The 25,912-nt window shown below is 37.6% G+C and overlaps 1 protein-coding gene across 7 annotated transcripts in view; it reads left to right on the top strand.

The window, feature by feature from the left end:
- The window catches only part of AFAP1 (actin filament associated protein 1), a 107,384-nt gene that overhangs the window by 62,845 nt on the left and 18,627 nt on the right, over window positions 1-25,912 (top strand). For all 7 annotated transcript variants that reach the window (XR_007376526.1, XR_007376524.1, XR_007376525.1 and 4 more), the window contains exons 4-11: window positions 427-535; window positions 3,839-4,050; window positions 6,985-7,164; window positions 16,798-16,890; window positions 17,859-17,943; window positions 20,386-20,535; window positions 23,907-24,118; window positions 25,715-25,860. Coding sequence is in view for 4 of the 7 variants with exons in the window: in XM_048942459.1 (XP_048798416.1) it covers window positions 427-535; window positions 3,839-4,050; window positions 6,985-7,164; window positions 16,798-16,890; window positions 17,859-17,943; window positions 20,386-20,535; window positions 23,907-24,118; window positions 25,715-25,860 (1,187 nt within the window). In the remaining 3 variants the exon portion in view is untranslated. The remainder of the gene's footprint in view (window positions 1-426; window positions 536-3,838; window positions 4,051-6,984; window positions 7,165-16,797; window positions 16,891-17,858; window positions 17,944-20,385; window positions 20,536-23,906; window positions 24,119-25,714; window positions 25,861-25,912) is intronic.

Below are 25,912 nucleotides of genomic sequence, written 5' to 3'. Positions count from 1 at the left end.
TCTGCTTCCTTATTATGAGCAGATGTAAAGGTTTGAAGCATAATTAAGTTACTTCCCTGCTTCAAATCTCAACCTCTACTTATTATTGTTTAATTATAACATCATATAATTAAGCTTGAGATTTAGACTTGTTTTCCTCCTAAAACCTGCTACTCTGCATCCTATTCAAAGGACAACATCCAACTCCTTCAGAGCCTTGACTTTAGAGATAGTTAAGGTGAAAAATAGTTATATAATTAAGTATGTAAACCGAATGGCTATGCTTGTGACTCTATGTATGTATGTGTGTGTGTGTGTACATACAATATATAACCAGCCTTATGAGCTGATCATGAGCAGATGTTCTGACCACATTTATTTTAACACCTTGTTATTATTTAATTACTTTAATTACTTTCTCATTTATTCTTTTTTCCCTTCATTTAGCCACCAGATAATGGGCCTCCGCCTTTACCGACATCTTCCCTTCCAGAAGGCTATTATGAAGAGGCAGTGCCGCTTAGTCCTGGGAAGGCTCCTGAATATATCACTTCCAGTGAGTAGTATATATCCAGATTATTTTCACAGCAATTGAATGCTAATTCTAGTGTCTTTCAGCTTTTTTTAGAATTCAACAGTTATATCTCTATTGGTGCTGTTGTTGTATGTCATAAGTGTCGTTTCATTGTCCTCACCAGCCATGCATTGTTTTGGTATACAGAAAAGATTTGATCTGCACAATCCAGGCTCCTTTTAGAAGAGAGTAAATCTGGAGCTTCAAGTTAGGTGCACATTAATGTTTCGACTGCTGCTGTAGGCAGAAGGTCCTGATTGGTCCTCTGGGCATATTTGAAGCATGACTGTGCTGGAGACATTTGAATCAGGGGTCCAGAGTTAAGTATTGTCTACTCACTAAATTGCTGATAGTGTAGAGGCCTCAAAATTGGTCTTGATCTGCAGATCTATTGTTATTCTCCTATTGCACTGATTTACTTGCTAAAGTATACAAATAAAAAGCAAAAAATTGTCTTTTCTGAACTGAGTAATTATTGAAAACATGCAGAATTTCTATTGATTGATGATGTAGCGACACATCATTTATACTGGCTCCCATAAGCCATGTTTAATGCACGAGAGTGTTACAGTAACAACTTGTTTTGTGCAAAAGGCATAGGCTAGTCCCCCGGGTGACCATTAAAACTTCCTTTGGCAGCACACAAGTACTCTCTATCAAATTCCAGTACTTATGCAGAGACTCACTGCACTTAAGAGGAGACAGGATGAGGGCATAGTAATGAGAATGTATGCACGGTGTTTTATAATAAAAAGTTGCAAAGATTTTCCCTTTTGCTACTCTTTTTTATTGGGTGAGGTAATTTAATACTTTTGTATGGCCTAGTCATTTTTTGTGTGTGTGTGTGCCGAAGATTGAAGGGATATCTGCCTGCATTTTTCTATTGTTTTTCTGTTGTTTTCTACTGTTTCTATTATTTGAACCAAAGCAAAAACATAAAATAATATTTCTGTCCTTATACTTCCATAGGCATCACCTGAAAACAATAATTATAACTGTGTGGCAGGGAAATTTGCTTGTCATTGTGTGTCACCTCTAAACATTAAAAACCAAAGCAAGGTAGCTGGCAGCTCTTAATTTGCTGGGAAATTCAAGATAAGAAGTAACTTCATATAATGCAAAGTAAATGAAGGAACTTAGGGTAGCAGGATCACTTCTCTTCTTACCTCCTTGCTTGAAATGCTGCAGGGTGGTCCTGCTATACCTTGCAATCTGGTGAACTGCTGACTTGTGTTTTGTTATTAAACAAAAGTCATACTCAGGCAGGAAAATACTAATAGCACAGATATTAATAGCATGGCTAAAGGATCACCTAGAAAAAAAAAGTGGCACAGTATGAAACTGATATCTTTTTGTACTTAACCATCCAAATCCATAACAATATTTGGGATATCAGCCTTCAAATTTCATTAATACTTCCATAAATGTCAGTATATGTACCCAGATATCTGAAGCTTTTTTACAGTAACTTATGAGTGCAAAAGTGCCATCGCCCTGCTGTGATTTTGCTAAATTTTCTTATATCTTTGGCTTATAATTTGTATTAAAAATCATCTGCTCTTCTTCTATAATTAAGTTGCTTTTAAATTTAATATACCATTAGTAATTTTATCAACATCCCAAATTTTCACAAAACCTGGTGTATATGACTATTAAAATAAGCCACCAAAGCACTGTATTAACCAAAGATAGAAGCTATAGATAGTCAGACTGCTGAGATAAAGAAGACGGTAACAGCAAGTTTCTGGAGGTATAAGAAATGAAAGAATAAACTGTTAAATAACTGTTGGGATAGATGCAATTATCTTAAGCAAATATTCCTACAGAGTATTTTTGTAATATCATTAGTAGCAAGGAAACTTTCATACTATATACTGTCCCTAGAAATCATTAAAGTCACTCAGACTTGATTAGATTTGACAAAACCCCAAAACAGTTTATTTTGGACAGATGCTTTTCACTTTCTTTTTTTCCTACTGGATTTTCATATTTCTCTCCTTCTTCCCCACCACCACCCCTCCAAAACCTTAAGAGTCTGTTCACATGTACATGTGCATAATACATTTTCAGATCTTAATTACAATTCCGAGTGCAGTCTCATCTATATTTTTTTTAAATATCTATTTTAAATGAAGATCAAACTATTGTGTATACTACAAATGAGATTAGAATATCTGGGGTAGATTTGGAGCCTCTGGTATATTCTGTTGTCAGCTGCACACGGATTGGGACAGACACACAATTAGCTCACCAGCGATTCAGTCCCTTGTCTTGTTCCTAAGTGCTGTGGGTCTCTTTCCTATGTCCCAGGCTGTGTCCCAAGTACCTAGCTAAAGCAAATGAGAGATTTTCTTCCTTGAAGTTTTTGGGAGAAATTTTATCAACGGGAAATATTCCAAGCAATTCTTCTCCGTGGGAAGATTCTTCACTTCTCCATGTGCCACTGGAAAACAAGTGTGTCTTCATGTCTCAGTAATTATCTGAGGGGCTTCATGTATACCCACATAATCAACTAAATATGCATGGTGGAAATGAGGGCTCTGTAGTAATAGAAAATTAGTTTTGTAATAGAGCGGACTGCTAGAGAGCTGTCTGCATTATTGAAAACATAAGAACTAAGCAAAGATTGTGTAATTAAAAAGGAATCTTGCCACTACTTCATGAAACTTGGTGCAGGATTAAACTACTTCAGCTAAGCACATAAGAAGTATTTTTGCAGAATGGTTTTAACGTGAGCAGAATCCATAGTTCAGGGAACATCATCGCCTATCCAACATTAATCATGTCTCTGCAGGTGCTGTAATTGTCAACTACAAGAAATGTTATGACAGGTAGATAGTACCCCCACATTTATTCTTGTGACCTTTGACATATGCGGTGTTTATTTCTTAATGTGCTTTATTAATATTTACATTTCTATGCCTACATTCTGCATTCTGCAATCAGTGAGATCGAGACATTTTCTCTGTAAAAGAACTACAAATGATGAAAGTATCTGCCAAGTAACACTTTGAAGGTAGTAAAGCCATTTATTCCCAGCTTGTTTTTCAATTCAAATTCACAAGGTTTCAACACCTCTGTCTCCTGTAAAATTTCATAATGGAAATACATCTTTTATTTAATTAACTTAATGTACTGATATTACTAAGCACTGAAACAGTACTTTGCTCATGGCTGACATTCAAAAGCCGTAGTTTAAAAAGGCACCCTGTTGGGCTCTTCAGTTATTTCTGTACACTTAATGGCTAAACGTTTTAACTTGACTCTCTCATGCTTTTCTTGAAGATTATGACTCAGATGCTATGAGCAGCTCTTATGAATCCTATGATGAAGAGGAAGAGGATGGAAAGGGGAAGAAAATGAGACATCAGTGGCCTTCTGAGGAGGCCTCTATGGATCTGGTGAAGGATGCCAAAATTTGTGCCTTCCTACTTAGAAAGAAACGATTCGGGCAATGGACCAAACTACTGTGTGTTATCAAAGAAAACAAACTACTGGTAATTCTTATTTCTATCTGCCTGTATTTTCTTTCTACCTTTTAGACTGTGTATTTATTTTTATAGAGATTTAGCTTTGGAATAAGTTCTGCAAACAGTGGCCAAGTCTACGGTAACCTTACCAACAAGTTCGGTTATGATTTACCCAAGAATCTGAAAACTACTGAAATTATAAGCGTATCATGTAACCACTTAGGCTTTTATTGCTCTTAAACCCAGTCGGTTCCCTGATGTAGGAAAGAAAGTCTAGCCTATTAGCTTTCACTGTATTTCATTTGGAGAAAATTTTGCTGAAACTATAAATCCAATCTTTCATTCCCTGTGGACCAAAAATCTCATAGGGAGCTTTGTGTATGAACTGTTGGATCAGACTGCTGGAGAGAAAAGTCCCTTGTTAGACTGAGAACTCACTTGGCAGCATATGCTGTTGTAATGTATACACTTTAAACTAAACCTTCACCATCTGTTCTGCAGTAATTACAGATGCAGCATTCACATGATGCACAGCTGCATTATAGAAATACATCCACTTGTTAGTGGATATATTTGTTTCTTAAGCAAATCTGTCATGTTTCTGAATGATTGGAGGCACCAGTAAAAGATTCTGAAAGTTAGTAAATTGTCAGCTTATAGAAGTCTTTTTGTTTGTTGAAAAGAAGGCCTAGTTGAGATTCATTTCTGTGATATTTAAAGCATTCTGAGGCTTATAGTAACGTATCAGCTGGGGCCTCCCAGTCTTCCAGTCTGATGTTTGCGATAGGTCTAGCTAATTATATAACTAGTAAATACTATTATATCCCAAGGATTAAAAGCTGATTAACACATGATAGAAAACTTTCTGTAGAACGTCAGTATTCTACACGTGTACAGGACAGGTTAGGGGTGTTCACTTTCCAAGTACATTAATAGTTATTGGCTGTATGGGAACTGTCATGATATGAAATAGAGATACGTGGGTAAGAAGCTTCTGGAAATCTAGCTGGAGTTTACTTGTTAGTTTTCCATGGTTACTGAGGATTTAATGCTTGTATTCAAACAAAGAAATGTTTAATGTGATTTGGTTTGTATCATGCTGTAACGTCACTATTTTTAGTCAACATTTTTATCAACATATAACAGAACCAAGTCAGGTTTCAGGACCTGAATTACAGCTTGAAGAAAAGAAAGAATAAAAAGGGAAAGAAGCAAATTTTCTCAGAAGTCACACAGTATTTCTTCTAGAATTATGTTTGCTGTTCTATAGAGAAATATGTTATTTTTTTCTTTTTTCCTATAGCCACATGTGTGGTCTGCAAAGATTATTCTCTTTATAGGGATTGTCTTTCATTAATTCTGTAACGGGTATTAAGAAAATTAAAACCCCAATAGGAGTTTAATGACCAAATTACACAAGATTGGTTTATTGTTTGAAGGAGGACTTGGAGATATAACTTATGAGAGTATTTATGCAAGTAAAACAAATATATGTTCTGAGAGATTAGAAATTGCCAGCATTATAAATGTGGCTTTAATGAAAAAACAAAAATGTTTTAATTAGAATTAGACATTAAGAATAAGACTTAGTAGAGAATTGTTTTTTTTTCACATACAGTTACCTAATATATAAATACTTCAGTTTTAGTAATGCATAACTGTAAAAAAATTAAATTAATGTAAAGGAATCTGTATGCTTTTAAATGCTTCTTTGAGTGACTATTGTATGTTTTGTAGGTTTCATAGCTTGAAAACTTAAGTTTTTTGCAATTACAACCTTAAAAGTTCTGACCAAGCGGGAGAAATTTTGAGTTAATTGGCCTTGGAGAGAAAGGAAGATGGTGGGTCATTTGCAGACAGTGGCTTTATTTGTTCAGCCTAAATTGGAGTGTTTATGATATCCTTATAAAAGCTACTGTTCTGACAGTTTGCATCATGGCTTGAATATGCAGAAGTCCATGTGCTTCATTCTGCTCACATCTATACGTATATTCTGCATGTATATATACTGGTCAGTGTTTAATACTGGATACCTTTTCAGCCTTCATGCTTATCTGTATGAGTAAAAGTCCAACTTATTTTGGTATATAAAATTACTTGGCATTCATATACGCAGCTGAACATTGTTCTGCAGTCTGGCACTCTATGACAGCTTTCTTAAACTCAGCTATACTGATGTGCTGGAAGAATGGAAACTCAGCAGGACAAGTGACATAGTGTGGAACTCTTCATGTTTTAGTCACCAGTTCAAACACAGATCAAGTCATCAGTAATCCAGCATGGAATGGCTGTTCTTTGACAGCACTTGCTACCGAAGGAAAAGCAAAAATAATATATAATTCATATAGTTTCAGCTAGAAGCTTATAGAGTAAACCAACATTTGTGTGATTTGTTGCAGTGAATTATGAAACTGAATTAGGTGAAAAATTACAGTCCTCTTGCCTTGCCCTCTTTCCACACTGTGACAAAATTTGCTACTTATCTGAACAAAAAGGGCAGCTGAATAAGGTGTCTGTCTGTTCCTGAGTGATGGCAGCCATGTAGGCACATCCTAGGTTTGCCTTGATGGTGCTAGAGGGCAGACACAGCATCTGGGCTTGAAAGTTATTAACTGTACAGGCATGTTCTACTTCTACCTGTGAACAGACAAGCAAAATCACCCTCTCCATACCTGATGGAGGCCAAGGTTGAATCATGAATATAACGCAGAGATCCTTAATGCCTTCCATATGTTGTACCTGTCCTGCAACAGCAGATCTCTATTAATGATGGTCTGGAAGCAATTTTTTTTACAAAGAGGATGAGAAGGAGAAATGTGAAGCCAGCATTGGCTAAGCTCCATGGTATGTGGTAAAGGGTCTGTGGAAAATATTAAAAATAGAATTTCTATATAATAACAGCTCTCCTCCAAAGTTCAGAATGATGAGATCTAACTTTTGACCTTCCCTTACGTTTTACAGTGTTACAAAAGTTCTAAGGACCAGCAACCCCAGATGGAGCTGCTCCTGAATGACTGCAGCATCACCTACATCCCCAAAGACAGCAAAAAGAAGAAACACGAGCTGAAAATCTCACACCAAGGAGCGGATGCACTAGTTCTGGCAGTACAGAGCAAAGAGCAGGCGGAGCAGTGGCTAAAGGTATGGGGTAACCACTTAAATTCCAGCCAGTCTGAGACTGCAGAAATCCAGACTTAAAGGTCTGGCCTTGAGGCAGCTCCTTGGGCAACCAGAAGCTCAGTGTCACACAGCTGCTGCGGGTGCTTGTGCTTTTCACTGCTAACAGCACAGCAATTGGTACCAAGTGAGGAGATGACAATTCCCTTCCATTTCTACCTCTAGCTCATTCTCCAGAAAGATTTGGTGGCTCAGATTCCCTCAGGTAAAGAAAGCTGGCACTCAGCATGCTTTTTGTCCATCAACATAGCAGCTAAGGCTACCATGCAAAATTGGGCATACCACCATCACAGTCATCTTTTTATAAAAGAGATAACTCTGAGGAGGTACCTGCTTGAATTGCTCAGGAGGAATAAAAAATATTCAGATTCTTGAAGTCAGTTAAAGTTTACTGGTTCTCATGGAGCAGTGCATCCTCTGTTACAGTTTGCTCTGGAAAAGACAGTTCTGAGAAACAGGATTTTGTCATTTTTCACCTTTCTGTGCGGTCTCTGAAAATGTGGAAAATTCTGCTGCAAGGGTGGCAGTTTTATACTGGACTTTGCCAGTCTCAGATAATGGATAATGGAGTTCAGTGAGGTAGTGTGGGAAACCACTGCACTTTTAGTGGCTTGGTTTAAGACCTTTAAATCCAGCCTTTTAAGTGCATGTTGAAAGTCTAAATGCATAAGACTGATCAGGCATTCTCTATGTTGTGCTCTGATCTAACCTTATATGGTACTTATTTTGCTGAGAATAAATTGTATTTCTCCAAACACAATTGAATTAAACACATAGGAATTTCCTGATGACAGTTGTTTTTTTTTTGTAGAAAGGAGGAGAGAGAAAATGCAGCTTAAGAGGTATGAGCTCTGCTGTGGGCTAACTGACCAAGTGGAAAATTAATCTGTAATTTCCTATTTTGCAACATTAGAATATACTTTTTGGGGATTGCAGGATGTCCATGCTTTGTTTTTGAATGGGAGTTCGCATTTTGTCTTAAAAAATGTTTTCTCCTTTTAATATAAACTAATCATTACTTTTAGGTGTCTTCTAACACCAGTATTTTAAGTTTCAAAACAAAAAACCATCTGAGTATCCTATTAACTCACCTCAAATTCAAAGCATTGATGGGAATGAAAATGAATTCATCAGTAGTATTCTTTGCTGAGGGAATTCCACTTTAGTTAGATCATAGTAACGGTCCCATTATTTCCTGCCTTGTTCTAAAGTTGGGTTTAGTGAAGCTAAATACATTGGCAGTTATCAGACTTTCTTTCATAAAAATTGTTTTCTTTTTTTGTTGTTGTTTTTTTTCCCATAAGACTTTCTTCACAGAGAACATTACTAGATTTTCCCCTATCCCGGATGCATTCCTGCTACTTAAGGAAGAAAAAAAAAAGAAAAAAGGTTTTGTACAGTTACACATTTGGCACAGTTGTGTGCGATGAGGTCGAATGGCTGTACAGTATGCTGTCATCCGTAGAGCACGTGGAGACAGTCTGACAGCACTTTATTTAGTTCCTCCTGCTGCAAAGCTCTCCCCAAGAAGCTATCCCAACAACATGGCAATGCTACTGTATGCTCAGCTTCCAGGTTCTCAGTGCTGCTGCCGTACTCTCTGATTTGTACAACACAAATAGCAAGCCAGCAGCTAAAACACAGTGGTTTGTGCAGCTCTTGCAACAGCTCCAGAGTTTTGAGAAGTGTGGCTCCTCAGAAAATAAAATTATTTATTTTCTGTTTTTTAAAAGGTATGAAAAAACTGCTTTTTTTTTTAAATTATGAAAATACTTGGGCTTTGCTCATTGAGCCCTTACAGTGAGCTTGTGAAGATTTTAATTTCTGTAGGTAATAAATAGACAGATTTGTACACTATGCAAAGGGCCTCTGCATCCTTAGTTTTTAATCAAAACACGCCCTCTCTGTCGCTGATGCTTTATGAATACGTACATGCCAGTGGAGCTGGGTTATTGCTTGGGAACAACAGGTTCCCATGAAGAAATCTGTATGCAAGTATCAAGTTAAAGCTTTATTCTTGAGCCTGAAAAGCTCAAAATGGATTTGAAGGCCAGATTTTCCCATGAAAGCTAAACTAGATGATCTTTTTAAAGTCAGATGTAATCTCTAAAAAATGCATTTGCTTAAGCAAATAATTTTAAAATACCTATTGAAAGACAAGGGGCATTAGAACAAGTAGAGTTGAAATAAATGCAGAATATTTTAGACCTTTTTTGTAAAGATGACACCAAGAAAACAGCTGATAAACGTGCAAATTGAAGTCTAGACTGGAAACCACAGAGGGAGTTTCAGGTTTACCAGCTAACAAATACTTGCTGAAAAAGATAGCTGATGTCACCAAAGAGCCTGTCATGATTGCAGAGCATTGAGCATAACTGGTATAAAATCCAGGCTACAGCTGAGATCATAGCAGTATTACTGTGTACAACATAAAGTGGTGGAAATTTCCAAACTTGAGTCCTAAAATGTTCCCACAAAAATGTACATGAAAAAATGTATGCAGTTACACACTTTGACCCAAACATGAGCTTTTTCCATGTGCGCTTGGAGTATATGAGCATCTGTGTGCACTTCTGTGCATTTGTGGTCAAGTGAGGTCTTAAATCTTCGTGTTTGTCTCAGCACATCCAACAGACTGATGGAAACTACGCACTTATTTGTGAGCATCCCTGGGAAATGCTACATTAGAAATAAAAGGGCTACTAAGAAGATTACAAGAAGATGCTTGTTTAATGGCTTCATTCACACAGATGAATATGTTCTTTGTGCAGGGCCTTCAAACTAGCCCCAGAAGACAGCTCTTAGTATTATAAATACACAGATGCCAAAGAAATAATTTCTGAAGCAGCTTCTTTTAGAAGACCAATAGGAGAAGGAAATGGTCATGGTGTCTGGCCCCAAGGCCTTCCCCTCCTCCTAGAGATGCCTCTTGCAAAAATGAAATGAAAAATGAATTTCTGATTTATAACTCACCACTTAGCTATCTAGTCAGTTAATCTATGAATCATTTCTGGATCTTGTCCTTTATTTTCATTTTTTCCTAATGCTAAACACCCTTGGTTAACTTTTCTTCAGCTTATGGTGTGCAGCAGCTGTTCACTTCAAGGTCTGTAATTGAGCACATAATGTATCTATCCTCGTATCTGCATTGTCCTGATCCTTTAATAAGAGAGATTTCATCCCAAAGATAGAAGAAAATCAGAGCTGTGTCATTCAGTGACGCTATGTGGCTCGTCACGAGACTGCTGACTTGACCTACCCAACTTCCATCTTTGATAGTTGCATGTTATCTCCTGTGAAAATCTTAGAAAACCTCTTATTTTTCCCCCACTACGTTCAGCTTAGTGAGAAGGCCAAGTGGCTTCTGGGCTTCAGTCTTAATGTGGACTGAGTTTTACTGAAGGATAAACTACTAGCATAGCTCTTTGTTTACCAGTTCAAATCAGCAGAAAACTGAGCTTGTAACCGTAAACACTGTGTGTCTGCTTTTACTTTCTATGGGTATTTCCAGATGAAGATCTCAAAATACTTCAAACATTACTTTTTTGGCTGAAGCAAAGCTCCCTAAAGTTGTCATTATCTCCATTTTTTAGCTGGGAAAAGTCAAGTGCTGAATGATTGTACCTTAAAACTAACTGAGTAGAAATGCAGCAGGGGGATGCATGGTGAGAACAACTGATTTCCGTACAGTGTTTGTTGGCTTACAAGTAACTGTAGGCATGCACAGTGTCTTGGGACAGTCAGGCTGGGTTCTTTCTGCACTTCATCACCAGTGAAATGCAGTGATGGCAGAACCTGGAGGCTCAGAGCACTGAGCTGCATGTGAAAGCCATGACAGCCTGCAAGGTCCCTTGTGGTGTGCTTGGGCAGATCAGCAGAACCCTGTCTTTTCTGGGAGGTGGCCAGCAGCCACATGAACCAGTGGGTTTGTATGAGTGGCACTGTGGGAAAAAGATGTACTTTAAAAAAAAAAGCAGATGCTGTATGTAATATTTTCTTAAAAAGCAACGAATAAGGAACCACAAGTATCCTATTTGCTTGCTTTCTTAGGGATGCATTTTCTTTATGCTAAAATCTCAAATGCAAGCTGTAGCAAATCTCAGAGCGGCACTTGGAAGGGCTGAGATTGCATCTCCTGCTTTCCCCACTAGACAGCATTCCTTCTCTCTGCTGCTTGCAGTTTTGGATGGCAAATTATTTAAACAGTACCCAGCTCAGATTTATGGCTTTAAATGCATTCTGCATCCCTGCATCGCCTAGACTGGAGGTGCAGACCTGTGCAGGGGCACTGCTCCCCATGGAGAACAATGTCTCCAGCCACCCAGCACTGCCTGTCCTGGGCTCTTTCTGGTCCAGTGGCCATATATGGAAATAGTCTTCATGGTAGCAATGCAAGAAAGAGGACACGGGGTTTGTCTTGGTTAGATATGCCAGGAAATTATTTTTATGGGAATATACACATAGTAAAATAGGCTCGCTGGCTGTTAGTTTGCTGGAATCTCATCCCCAGTGTACTCAGAGAAATGGCAATAAGACAGAAAGATGAATCTTTTCAGGATTGGTTATGCTTCAGGATGATGTTTTCCAGTACATAAAGTAAAATGTGTTTATTTTCAGGACTTACAGCATAGACTGTGTGAATAATTTCTGCTTTTCCTCTAATTTCTGTGGGTAAACTTCTTGAGGCATTTCTTCTCTTTAAAGTGCTAGTAGAACTTTAGTGCTCTGTTAAGTAGGATAAGATTAATGCTAATATATGTAGTGCATAAGAGGTCCAATGTAGAAAATGAGAATTTAGTTACGCCAAAAGTCCCAGAAGTCCTCCAGCACTGAGCAGGAGGTGTTTCAGGATCAAGAACTGCAGGAGTAACTCCGGAGCCAAAAGCATTTCCTTCTGCTTGGTTGTATATACGCAGATTTCAGTTTGACCATAATCCCAACTTCAGAGATAAGAAGAGATGAGAGGCAGGGAACATGAGCCCTCCCCTGCTTCTAGCAGTTCCTGTATTCTGTGAGATGTAGGGACAGACTGGGACAGAAGGGTTTGTTGGTTGGTTGGATGAATTTCTAGTTTGGCTGCATAAAAAAATGAAGCAAATGTCCTTCAAAAAATGAAGCGGAATTATCAGTTTTCTCTCTCATTTCTTCTGAACTCAGTCAAATTTAAAGTTAATCTTTTTTCTGCGTGTTGTGGGAGATGGTGTCTGTCTCACAGACATTAAATTCCTGTGAGTTTCATGAAAACAGGTGTTGGGTGGACAAGAGATGCAGTAATCACATCTCTGTGGTAAGTACAGTCTGTGACTGACCTCATCCCTTGGTATCTTCTGAGACGAAGTTTTGTAAGCCTTTCAGACACAGGAAGGCTTTCAGTCTTACTCCTTATCAGTTACCAAAGAGCTCAACCACAAGGAAGCAGCTGCATGCTTAATACTTTTGCTCAGAATTTGCTGGGTTTCTTTGCGGCAGGGGAAGTAGCTGACTTTTTGGTTTTACAGCATACACCATGTTTTTATCTGCCAATGGGATCTTTGAAGGTAGTTGGAAAAACCTTATTTGATTCTTCTGATTTTGCATGTAAAAAGAATAAATGTAGGGCAGCTGTTTTGCCTGCAGTTGTGGTGTGTCATTTAAAATAAAATACACATAGAAATTTGTGTGTGAGTGAAGGTATGAAAGATTTGTAGTCAACTTTATTGCTTGTGTATTAGGCTTTTATAAAGACACATATTCCAGACATACCACATGGCAAAAATTCCACTGGCTTCACCCATCATTATCAGCTGCTTTGGGCAGGGAATCTTTCCAGCTGTGTACCTGCAAATATTTCCCCTTCATTCCTCATGGCGCCAACATCAGTGCAATACGCTTGCATATCCAGATCCAGCTGGGGATTCAAGACCTTATTATAACATAAATAAGTAAAAATAGTACAGTGCAGGCTGCACAAGCTTTTTCCATGTCTGCGTTTGAAAGAGGCAGTTCTGGAATCTATTGGTAATATTGTTATGGTAACTATGATATTTAAAATTCTTGTGATGGAATAGCAAGAGATTATTTTAAATCTATTTACTTTTGAAGCTGTCCAAACAAATAAAAGGTCTTCTGTCTTCTGGTTACATTTATTCATATATTTTAATTATTTTAGTACACAGCATGTTTACAATCTCAGTTTGATTTTCCTGGCATCCTGTGCGTGTGTGTATATTATATATGATGCATTTATAGTGAGAAGAAGAGAATGATTTCCCTTTTCTTATGTGTGGGAAAAATTAAGCTATTAATGGAGTACACTCCATTACAAAGTAATCTAGTGCAGTCTTCCAATTCCATTTATTAAAAATCACACATTTGGAGATTTCTTTTATTTGCTTTCTAGTTTTGAAACTGCTGTGATAATATATTTATTCGTATTTTCATACATTTCATTGCAACGGATAGAAGTTTGCTGACCTCACCCTGCTCCTGCTCTCAAGTATTTTTTAATGAAAATAGCATTCTTTTGTTTTCATATGACTCCAAGAGATGGAACATTATAGAAAAAAATTGACAAGAACTCTGAGTCTTGTGACAGAAATTCTGCAAGTTGGCAACGCGAGTGGAATGTTTTATCCTTAAAATTTTGAGTTAAAGCTATAAGCATGTGAAAACCTCATTTGTAATGGCAGCTGTCTGCAAACGTAATTATAGAGAGTGCATCCAGGCAACCATTATATATTAAAGGCATTTCATCCTGGTGAGCTCTGAAAGTATGAATTCTATGCTGTGCATCAAACACAATTATATAGCACATAGAAGATGATGAGGAAGCATTTGCTAACAAACCCCTTGAGCCCAGATGAAGTGTGGAATCCTTGAAAATCCATTTTCTTCAGATCTTGACATGAACTTCTATTTGGCAGTATGCTATTTTTTCAATCAAAATTTAATTACAACCCAATTAAACACTTTAGCGTCTCCTTAAATATGTGAGGTATGATAAGAACCGTATTTACTTGAGTGCATGACTTTGCACATATTAGTCAGTAAGCACTGCCAAATCATTTCCCTCTGTTCTGTCTGTAACTCCCATTAATATCTGCTTTTGCCAGAATTAACTGACTGTGTGGTGTCAGCAGATGCTGAAAACATGAGCCATTGAATCAGGGTCATGCAGAAGACAGAAATGAATGTTCCCAGAAATTGTATTTTCTCTAACTGAAGACCAGGAATTGAAAGGATAATAATACACAGAAACAAATTCTAATGTGTGTGTAGAGACCTAGGGAGAAGTTTAACTCTGAGATGCAAAAGTTTTGCAGTAGGCATATCTACATTTTCCATTAGAAAGCACACCCAGTGCCATGAATTTGATAATACTGTGCTTATGTTCAGACAGTCATGAAAGGATACCGAAACATTTTAAGATACTTAGAACTAAAAATGTAGGTTCATTTCCCTCCTATGCTTAGATTTGTTAAGTAACATTGAGTGAGTGATGTAATCTTTCTTTCATTTCTGAGCTCTCCGTATGTAATACAGATTTAGTTCCCTTCCTGTCTTTATGGCGTATAGTACCTTTAATTTACGAAGTGCTCATGAGTTGTTTCATTAAGGTCTCTGTAAGACCATAAACATTTGCTTTGCTTAGCTTCACCCTTACAGGGAACTTCAGTGCTGTGAAAATAACTTTAAACTGTGTTTGATGTTGTCTTCAGCTATTTAATGGTTTCTGCATCAAAATTGTTCAGTTCAGAACTGGGAAGAGGCTGTTATTATCCTGCTCCTCATTTAAGGAAATCTAGATTTTGGCAGTTGGATAATTGCTATTATTTCTGCACCTGGTAGTTCTCAGACCAAGTCCTCCTCTCTCCTACACAGACTTGCTGTAAACGGGGAAAAAGAGAGAGCAGGGTGTGTAAACACAGCCATGTACATTGAAAGGGGAAAATCTGCATGTGTAGCAGGAAAGCTTTCAGCAGGGTAGGATGTCTTCCTTCTTTAGCAAGTCAGGCTCTGCTGTCCTCATGTGGCTGTCGCTGTAATCCAGTAGTGGATGATCACTGGTGTGTACAGAATAGAGTCATAGAGTCATTTAGTTTTGAAAAGACCCTTAAGATTGTCGTGTCCATCCATCACCTCACATTCATATCCTTCACAGAGCCTTCCAACACTAAAATAGATCAACTCTTCTGCCCAACTTGGTGTCATTTGCAAATTTAATGAAGGTAAACTCAAAACTGGTCTCAATGCTAAGCCCTAGGGAACACCACTTGTGAGCGGTCACCAATTAGATTTAACTCCAATCACAGTAACCCTTTGGGCCCTGCCAGTTTTTTACCCAGAAGGCAGTATATCCATCCAAGCCATGAGCAGCCAGTTCCTCCAGGAACTGGAGTGACTGACTGTGGGAAGCAGGGTCAAATGCTTTGCTAAAATCCAAGTAAACAACATCCATTGCTGTTTCCTTGTCCACTAAGTAGGTCGTCATGTCATAGAAAAGATCAGATTAGTCAGGCAGGATCTGCTTTTTATAAATGATTAGATGTGCTAAATACTAATTAGATGTGTTGAATGCTGAAAAACTCTCCTTTTTTGAAAGGTTGTATTCTGATTTTGTTTTCTGTCTGCTGTTATCTTATTAGTCTATCCAGATATCTACTTGAAGTTTTCATTTCGTGTATAGCTGAAAAGTTTTAAGGATACTAGTGAATATTGCGGCTTTCTCTAGCTCAGCTTTTCTGACTGCTCGTGTAGAATTTAGGCTTGTATTTCCTGCAGTCAGAAAGCAAGTAAGATGGCAGTAGCGTGTGACAGAAGTAGTGTAATCAGTTTCCATTGGCATGAATCTGCATGGGAGAGTCAAGATCTGTTCTCATCATCACATGCAGTTTCATACTGATAATCACCAGGTAGGAACCTCACTAGAAAAAAAAAAGTTAACATCATAGAAAATCATCAGATGTCTTTAGTCATCACTTATGTCTACATTTAAATAGTTTCAGGTTTTGAACTTCACTTTCTGTTGAGATCTCAGTGATTTCAGTGACATTTTTCTTTAACGTTCTAAAAATAGACTTAATGTCATTACCATTTTTGAGAAGTCAATTACAGTTACTTTGACCTATACCTTTATGTCAATATGCAAGTATAAAATGAAAATGTCATGAAATACCTCTGCACAGTATTAACTGTAGATCAACTGTCACTTCCTCGGATCTAATCCCACTTTTTTGGCATAATAATGCAGGTAATTCGGTGGTGTCAGCAAAGTTCATATTGCAGAAGTAGCACACAGAAATCAGCAGCGCTTTGGTTTCTTTACTCAGGAGGGCCTTAGAGCTTAGCTTGTCTAGAAACTGACACCTTCCACCTCTAGACACCATGTCTCCTGCAGGTCACACATGACGTGGCTCAGGAAAGCAGTATGGGAGCTTTGTGGTGGCAGCCTGCCTGACACACTGCTGTGGACAGAAAGATTCACACCACTGCTTTTCTAACCTGCCAGCCTGCTAAGCGTTTGTGTGAATCTCCTTTCCATTTCCCCTTCGCATTCATACATAATTTCTCAAATTTGGATTTGGTAAGTAATTAATAAGTTTTGCCTTTGCTCCTAAGGTAATAAAAGATGTGTGCAACAACTGTACGGGCACTGTGGACTCTGACGGGCCATTGTCTAGTTCTCCGGTACACAAGACAGAGCTGGAAAAGGTAAGTTTACCAAAGTGATCAATGCTAACTTTCTCAGAACTATTATTGAGGCGCTGCGAGGCACTGCATAGTAGACAGGATGTTCTTTAGACCACAAAGGTTTTATCACTAATTTCCAAGGGCACGGTCTGTCCCTCTGGTGGCATCACACTGCACTCATTATTCTTGCATTGTACCCAGGAAATTAAGAGCAAAATATCTTCCACAATAGCTCAGGTGTTTTCTATGCACAAACCCAAAGCAGCTGTGTTTGCATGCTTGCAAGCACCAGCACATCATTAACAAATGAAATGGAAATATCAATAAACAGTTGTATTCTAAAATGCTCACTTTAAAACAACTTTTCCATGGTTTCTTCTTGTAGTATCCTGTACATCTTCATGTCTCCACCACTCATGAAGAATGTGGTGCCAGCATAATCTTTATCCCACCTCATCCTGTATCCCATACACAGCAATTATAGGATAATTGGTGCTAAAAATCTATTTCAAAAGCTCCTATTTTGCAAATACTGAAAATATTTAAACACAGGTAGGAATGCACTGTGTTCTGACAAGTTGGTATTGTAAATGCCTGTGTGAAGAAATTCTTAAAAAAAAATCATTTTAAAGTTTGTCTTATCCACATTCATTGTTTAGTAGATTATTCATTGCTTAGCAGGATAATACACAGAGACACTGTACAATCTTGTAACACATTTAGAACATAATGTGCAATGATTTTTTCACTTAGAAGGAAAATCTTTTGATGTAGACTTGTGATTTCTGTGCTATTCTAAATTCTGTATGGAACTATAAAAAATTATTTAAACCTGAATATTCTACTACCTTCTGTTTACCTTCGAAGTGGATCCGTGCTTGAAAAGTGCTTTATTCATAGCAGGCTTAATTTAAATTGACTGATGAGACTTAATGTGATGAAGGTGAGAATGTGGTGTGGCAGGGCAGCTGATCTCTTTGTTCCTGCAGAAGTTGTCATCTGAGAGACCAAGTTCAGATGGGGAGGGTGCTGTGGAAAATGGCATCACCACAGTGTGCAATGGAAAAGAACAAGGTATGTCTCAAATGCAGAGATGCTTACTGCAAAGAATATGTGCAAATATGAAGAGAGAGGAAGTAAAATAGATATACCTTTTTTTTTTTTTAATAGTCAGTAAAGCTTTTGAATTTTTACTCAGTGGGAAAAATCAATATTAGTATAAAGAAACAGAATATAGAAATTTTAATTTGACTTTTTGTCTGTTCAGAGGTACAGTTTTTTAAGGACAAGAGCGACCACTATAGGCAACTAACAGTGGCTTATGGTAACTCTAACTGTGCAGCAGGAATATAAGTAGTGGATGTATAGACTTTGAGCAAAAAAAATCCCTATATCTCTGCATATTAGAAGGAAAGGATAATACATATATATGAATATATATCTCAGTTTATATGTGTATGTGTCTGCACACATAAAAAAATAAGTATTATGTATGATTGTATATATTAATATACTGCAATGTACATAATCATGTTATATCAGTGGGTTTGTGTGTATATATTCATGTAATTTTAAGTGTGCTGCTTTGGAGCAATGCATATCTTGTAATCTGTGTTATCAGAGGCACAACTCAAGCTGATGGCATTTTCCCTGAGTTGTATCTAAAAAACTCAACGTCTGTGCTCTTACCTCCACACCCTTTGTTTTCTCCCCCAAAGAAAGGAAATTATGTGATTTCCTTAACAGGCTGTGTAGCAGTGGTATCATCTAGATGGCACAAAATTGACGTTTTTCTGCAGCTGTGAAGCTGAAGTGTAATGTGAGCTGCAGGAAACACTGTGTGTCGATACTGGCTTTGGTGCCAGCTGCCAGCCCTGTCTCGCCTTTTCCTTCATTCCCACTGTCTTCTTCCTGTGTCATTTTTCCAGCATTTCCTCACCATCCAGATCTCTGACATACCCAGTAGAATGGAACAGTGTCAGTTATTGTGGTTTCCAGAAGCTGCAGTACATGCTTATGTTTCACAGCATAACTGCTAAGCTTTCAGAAAGCCCACTGCTCAGGTTTTAATGTCTGCAGCCCAGTGATCAGCTCTGTCATACACAGAGTTCATCCAGGTGTTGTCCAAGACATCCCAGAGTGACCAGTGGCTCAGGTGCCCTGCAGGAAGCATTCTGATGTGTTGCAAGGTAGCCAGAACATCTGCATTGGTGTTTACTGGAAAAAAAAACATCCACACCCAAAAACCACTTTTTTGCCCTCAGCGCTGCATTTAGCAGGTGTAAGATTTATACGATCTTGGCCACAGATACAATTACTAAATCATTTTCCATGTTTGCTAGCAATTAAGCTAAACATGATAAATTATGCCCTTGTGAGTCTCAAACTGCTATTCTGTTTTCCGTGTATTCCTCTTCCCATTTCAGATCATTTCAGATAATTCTTTTTCATGTGAACATTTTGTTCTTTTTCTCCTTGTTTACACAAGCCCATAACTATTAAACTTTCTGTTTGGGGAAGTAGGAAATGGAACTAAGGATGTGAGGGGTAAACTTAAAGCAGCTCCATCAGTAACTATCCTACATGTAATTTCCTTCTGAATCATAAATCAGGGTAATTACATGGGTAGATTTGCTACCCTGTCAGTTAACAGATTGACTTTTGCTCTGTTGATGGAATCCAAATCCACTGAATGTCATTTCTGAAACAAAGATTCTTTCATTATTTTGGTTTTATTTTGCAAATAAATTGCCTTTTCCTTTTTTTTTTAAATTTTGTTTTAGAACCTTTTTTTCTTATTTTTCTGCTAGTTAGAATTTTAGTCAGATATGCAGTTTTAAAAGTGATATCCACAGTCTTTTCCCTGTTACTTTCATGGCTCCATGCACAAACTGGAGGTTAGCAAGATCTCTCCTTTCAGCAAGCTTTGTATTTTTTGTGGTCAGCAATCACGACCACAGAAAGTGCCAGCTTTTAATCATTGAGTGCTTATACTGATCACACTAATTTACTTGTTAATAGCTAATTTATAAGTCTTGTCTTTCTGAAAGGCCTATTGTGATTAGATTTCTTAACAACAGAGCCATTTTTGCTGGGCAAGCATATTATGTCTTTGTTAATTATTTGTTGCCTTTTATTAAATAAGTGTTTAGAATGGTGTCTGATCATCTGGCTGAATTTTTATTCTCATGTATAGGTGCTGAATAGTTTGTTCATATTGATAAATTTGCACAGTGACTACTTTGGAAAGAGACTTCAAGCTGGATTAGATGAAATTAAATTAAAAGTTTGATTTTTGTTTTTCTTACCCTTCCAAATGCTATGATTTTTATAGCAAAAAGGTGATTTATGGGCATCAGTATTCAGGAGGACATAAAATGTTTATCTCATGGCAGACTGCAACTGAACAAATGTTGACTTTACATTGTTTGCCAATGCTACTTTTTTAATTCAGATTTTCTCTGTTGACTACATAATTTAAACACACTAAAATGCAAACTTTTGCTTTCTTAATAGTGAAGAGGAAAAAAAGTTCAAAAACAGAAGCCAAGGGCACTGTGACTAAAGTAACAGGGAAAAAGATAACGAAGATCATTGGTTTAGGAAAGAAAAAGCCATCAACAGATGAACAGACCTCATCAGCTGAAGAAGATGTTCCAACATGTGGTCAGTTGTTTTTCTTCTTGGGTCTTTAAGGCAGCTTGTGACTAAAAATTTTTAACGTTCTAGCCTAGAAAGTCCCATGAATTTGCTTTTACTGCTGTAATTTTTACCGCTGCATCAGAAAGGTGCACTCAGGTTGAAAGACTGGAGTAATCAAGAGCTTATCAAAGAGTCTAGAAGAGTTTGACTTTTTAAATAAAAGAGTAGCACAGGCTTTGAAGGAAATGAGCTGTTTTCAAACCAATAGGTATAAAATAGGTTGGATTATAAAATAAATTTACACTTCATTGTAGAAAAAGCTTCCTGGTAAGCAATCAAGTATTTTTGATGAGTTTATATGCAATGGCAATGATGACAGCAGCCACATGGTCTCAGATGAAGTTATTTGACTTTAATTGTTGGTTCCTAAAATGCTGCCTATTGGACAAATTTTTAGAAAGCTATTTTAATTGCTAGTGTTGATCACTGTTAATGACAGCTGTAATGCTTGACAACACCAAGAAGGTACATAAGAAAAGACATATAGAAAATGCAAATAGCTCAGTTTTGCATCTGAGCTGTTAATATTTGCCTGCTATTTAGGACTTTTGTAATGCATTTAGCCAGTTTCCTCACGGCTCTGTATTTTTGAACAATGCAATGCACTCACATTCTCCTCTTTGCCTTTTGGTGCTCCAGTACTAAGTAATGGCTACTTATGTGAACAGATTTGTTCCCATCCTTCTTCCAATCTTTAAAAAAAAAAAAAACAACAAAAACTCCAAAAAGCCATACCACGAGAACTGTGAAGCAGTTGCACAGTTTTGAATTTGGCTTGGGCTTTTCCCCTTTAATTGATTAGGAAATCTTGGGAAACCTAGAAATCTGTGATTAGGCAGCAGCTGGCAGAAATCCTTCCTGCATGAAGTATAGTAGATGCTTGCCCAGTGTGAAAGAAGATTCATGGACCACCAGTGAGAACTTCATAGATTGCAGATGGCTCTCAAGGCCACTTTGGGAATAATTCCCATAAGAAATCTTTGATTAAATAAGTGTGTGCATATGTCTGTATATCAACTAAGTAAAGATGTGATTTGTCAAGTAAAGGAACAGCTGGGAAAAGCTGTGTCCAGCCAGATGCATTGTCCAAACCATCTGGCTTTCATAAAACTTCTAACTTCCTGGGTCTCATAGTCTGTTGATTATTCCATATTATGTGAGATGTTAACCACAGCTGTACAATCTAATTCCAAGTGCTTCTACCATTATTTCAGATATGGGCATGAGTATAGCCATTACTATTGTCTGCATTTGGCTACACCACTTGCAAATTTTATAGAAAAATTTAAGTGTCTAGGCTTTAGTCATGGCAGAAAGTCTTTGCAGAGTTTCTCACCACCAGAAATTTGTCCGAGTGCAGAGCCCTCTGGGAGGTTGCTCTGTAGTTGAAGGCTTTTACACTTTAGAAGGTTCTGCCTTACATGAACAAAGGAAAAGCCCAATCACACTGCAGGGGACACCCAGCTAGAGTGGAAACAGAAACAGAAACCCACCTGCACTTAGAGTCATAGCAAGGCTCTTCTCTCAGCATCACTGGTCTTTGGCCACATGAACTAAGTTGAAGTGCTAATGCCCCAACTGGAACAACATTCAAGGCATTTTGGTCACATTAAATCTTGAAGATTTAAGTAAGACTGTTGTGGAGGAAGAATACGGAGAACTGCTTATTTAAGCAAAATATGAAGAGTTAGAAGAACTTTTCTGAGAGCTGCATAAGGAGCAGAGGATGGGGAAAAGTAATGTCTGAAAAAAAGACTCTTCAAAACTAGCCAGCTGGCTTGCACATGAAGGGTTTTCCATTTCTAGTGATTCTATTATAACACACAGCTATACAGGTTTTTTTGTTAGAGGAGGAGGGTGGAGAGTTGGAGAGGATGATCATCACAAGGAGCCAAAATCACAGAACTGAGTACATCCTCCTTTTTTACGGCATCTTCCAAGTTGTGCGCAATTCTGATCTGCTATATCCTGTTGGAAGAAGCTTTGACACTGGAATTGTGATATTGGAAAGGAAATCCAGAAAAAATAATGATAAGTCATAGTTCTAATGAAAACCAAAGAGATAGCTATCCAACATGATTAAGTGCTTAAATGAAAATCAGACCTGAGATAGAGGAAAAATTTTTTACATAGATCCTGGTTTGTGCAACGTATCATTTCTATGGAGTGTTTGGAAACAGCAGCATACTGAATTGATGTACCTGTAGTGAGGAAGCAAAAGTGAAACATGGTTGATGTTTTTTTTCAGTTTACATATGAACCAGGACAGAAAAAATTGGACATTCATTGTCTTGATTTTGATGTCTGGAATGATTATTGCTATGGGAGTGAGAAGAAATAACTGCTATTTAATGGCTTTATATGCCTAGATAGTGCCTACATCTGGCATTCAGAATGACAAGGAAAGCAGGGTTTGTTTAAAATGGTATATATTCGTGGAATTTTGATTTGTTGTAAGGACATGATTTAGTGGGCAACATTGGTGGCAGGTGGATAGTTGGACTAGGTGATCTTATAAATCTTTTCAAACCTTTGTGATACGGTGATTTTGTTCTATGATTTTGTGATATATTGTTGGGGAAAAAGAAGGAAAAAAACCAACACATCTTAAAGATATGCTAAACTAGCTAACTTCATATTCATTAAACTCTCTAGTTTAAGTGAGTATTAGTTTATTTCTGTCAATGTGAATATTGACCCATTAAATTCTTATTTAAGTGTGTTGCATTCTTCTTTCTAAATGAAATCAGAAAAGGTAGCATCAGTGTGTAAACCTAACAGTGCTAATCTGTTCCTATTGGCAAAGCAGACATTGAGTGGAGGAATCTTAGAAGGTTTGTAGGATACTGTGAATGTTCTTAAGTCATCACTTAATTACATAACAGAAGCTGTGATTTTCCCAGAAGATTTGGGCAGTCATGGTTATATAGCAATTATAAACTGAGCAGGTGGGTCTTCTGTGAAGATCTGTATGAGCATATCAGCTGTGTATTTAGCTTGTTAACACCCTTCATCTCCCATTTAACTGAAGTCATGGTCATTGGTAAGCTCCAGCTTATCCAGCCATTGCAGTGACTAATACAAAAAGCCACTTTCAGGTGAGCAGGATCACATCTTTACATGATTTTTTGCTAAGTTACTGGCACAGTGAAATTTTGCATTGAAGAAGTGGGGCAGAATCATTTTCTTGTCTTCCTAAAATCCATCTGGTCTTCCTATTACAAGAGAAATAATTTGTTTAAGTGATAACATTATTTTGAAAATAAGTGGACTTTTTTCTTTTGTTTTTCAAAAAAACTTAGAAGTAAAGGATCTCACATTTCATTTCATTGCAGGATATCTCAATGTGCTCTCAAATAACCGTTGGCGTGAGCGCTGGTGCCGAGTGAAAGACAATAAACTCATTTTCCACAAGGACAGGACAGATCTGAAGACACATATTGTTTCTATCCCTCTCCGTGGATGTGAAGTCATCCCAGGACTGGATTCAAAGCATCCCCTGACCTTCCGGCTGCTTCGAAACGGGCAGGAGGTTGCTGTGCTTGAGGTGCTGTGGATCTGATGGCTCTGACTTATAGAGACAACCACAAACTAAATTAGGGAAGCACTGTCAAACAACGTGACATTTCCAAAAATCTGCGGACTAGTGTTATTGTAGAGATGGGTAATAAATACTGGAAGGAGAAAGGAAGATAGGAGTTGTAGGCAAAAGAAAAAATAAGATTTAGGAACAAGTCACATAACGCACTTCAGAAATGTCTGTAAGAAGCTTTTCCCTGCATTGACCTTCCTTTGACCTGGTGCTAAATTGTCTGTTCTCCTTTCTAGGCATGCTTCTTTATCAGAGATATGGTCCTTTTGGGTAAATAACTTAGTTCTAGTTAAATAATGAATCACTGTTGATGGGAACTCTAGAGTTCTTAGCTCTCATTTTTTTTGCTGTATATGTTAGCCACTTTTGCTCAGTCTGAATTTGTGTCTTTCATTAAGAAAGACATTGTGCCAGTAACCTACCGAGTCTCTTTTTACACCCCTATGTTAGCTGCACAGTAACTGTGTGCCTGTAGGTGTGGGAAGAGAGAAGAGCACAGAGCTGTGGTCCTTGCAGCCTGGACAGATGCCAGTCTGACCTGTGGAAGGATCCAGGCTCTGATGGGATCTCATTTCATGGAGCAGAATTTGACTGAAGATAACTGGCAAACTTTGCCAGTTTGCCTTTGGTGACTGTGCCACTCTGCAACAAATTCAGGAGCAAGTTATAACTGAAAAGTCAAAATGAAACTGCAAAAAATTATGTCAGATCTTGTTTTCAGATCTTGTTAAAATTGGATTTTGAAAAGTGGTTCAGGATTTGGCAGGAGATATTTGTGTTATATTTTGAAAGAGGAAAGCCACTTAAAGCCAGGTATAGTGGAGGTCATGGTAATCCCCTATCCTTGAAAGTCCTATTGCATGTGAGCAGTTCAGAGTTTGAAAGAAAGCATGTCAAGAATCTGAGAAAGACCATAAAATATTAAAGTAGTGAGAAATTTAGAAATCACACACTTTTCTTTTATCCTTCCTTGTTTTCACTTATTTATTTTGCTACTGTTCACATTTGAATTTTTAAAAATGAGTTTTAAAGTATTTGTACTTCTGCCACTTAAAAAATAAACACCGTCAGGTAGACATATGCAAATTGAATCTTTCAAAAAACAAAAATGAAGTTTCTTCTACTAGTTCAAGTTTCTTTTCCACTCATTTCTACTTGGCAATAATGTTTAATTCTCAGGATTTATCTGTACTAAAATCTGTCTAGGAAAATAATTCAGTTCCAGCTTTCAATTTTCTGAAGTCTAAAATAAACATGAGTTGAATCTAAATCCACTAGTCTTAAATGATTATTTTTATTTCTTTTGCGGAGATTGCCCACTTTGTATTACATCATAGCTGATGAGCACACGGCTTACTTAAAATGCAGTCCTTCTATCAAAACAGATTTAATGAGAAATCCTGGATTTTCTGACTTCAGCAGGAAGAAACCAGAGCCTCTTGTATAATATGGTCAGCCAGGAAGAATGCTGTATTTTGAAACAATGCTGTGACTACCTCACTTTGGTGGTGGACCAAAGACTTGACGTAGGGTTTTGCATTCTCCTTACAGGCATCTTCCTCTGAAGACATGGGCAGATGGATAGGGATGTTGCTTGCAGAAACGGGATCTTCGACAGACCCCGGAGCTCTGCACTATGACTACATCGATGTGGAAATGACAGCAAGTGTCATCCAGGCTGCAAAACAGACCTTCTGGTGAGAGGCATTCGGCTACCCGGTTGTTTTCAGTACTATGAGAATTTATATC

This window comes from Lagopus muta, chromosome 4 (assembly GCF_023343835.1).
Source record: "Lagopus muta isolate bLagMut1 chromosome 4, bLagMut1 primary, whole genome shotgun sequence".
NCBI classification, from domain to species: domain Eukaryota; kingdom Metazoa; phylum Chordata; class Aves; order Galliformes; family Phasianidae; genus Lagopus; species Lagopus muta.
The sequence above is the reverse complement of the archived record's forward strand: the minus strand, read 5'-3'. Positions and strand labels throughout refer to the sequence as shown.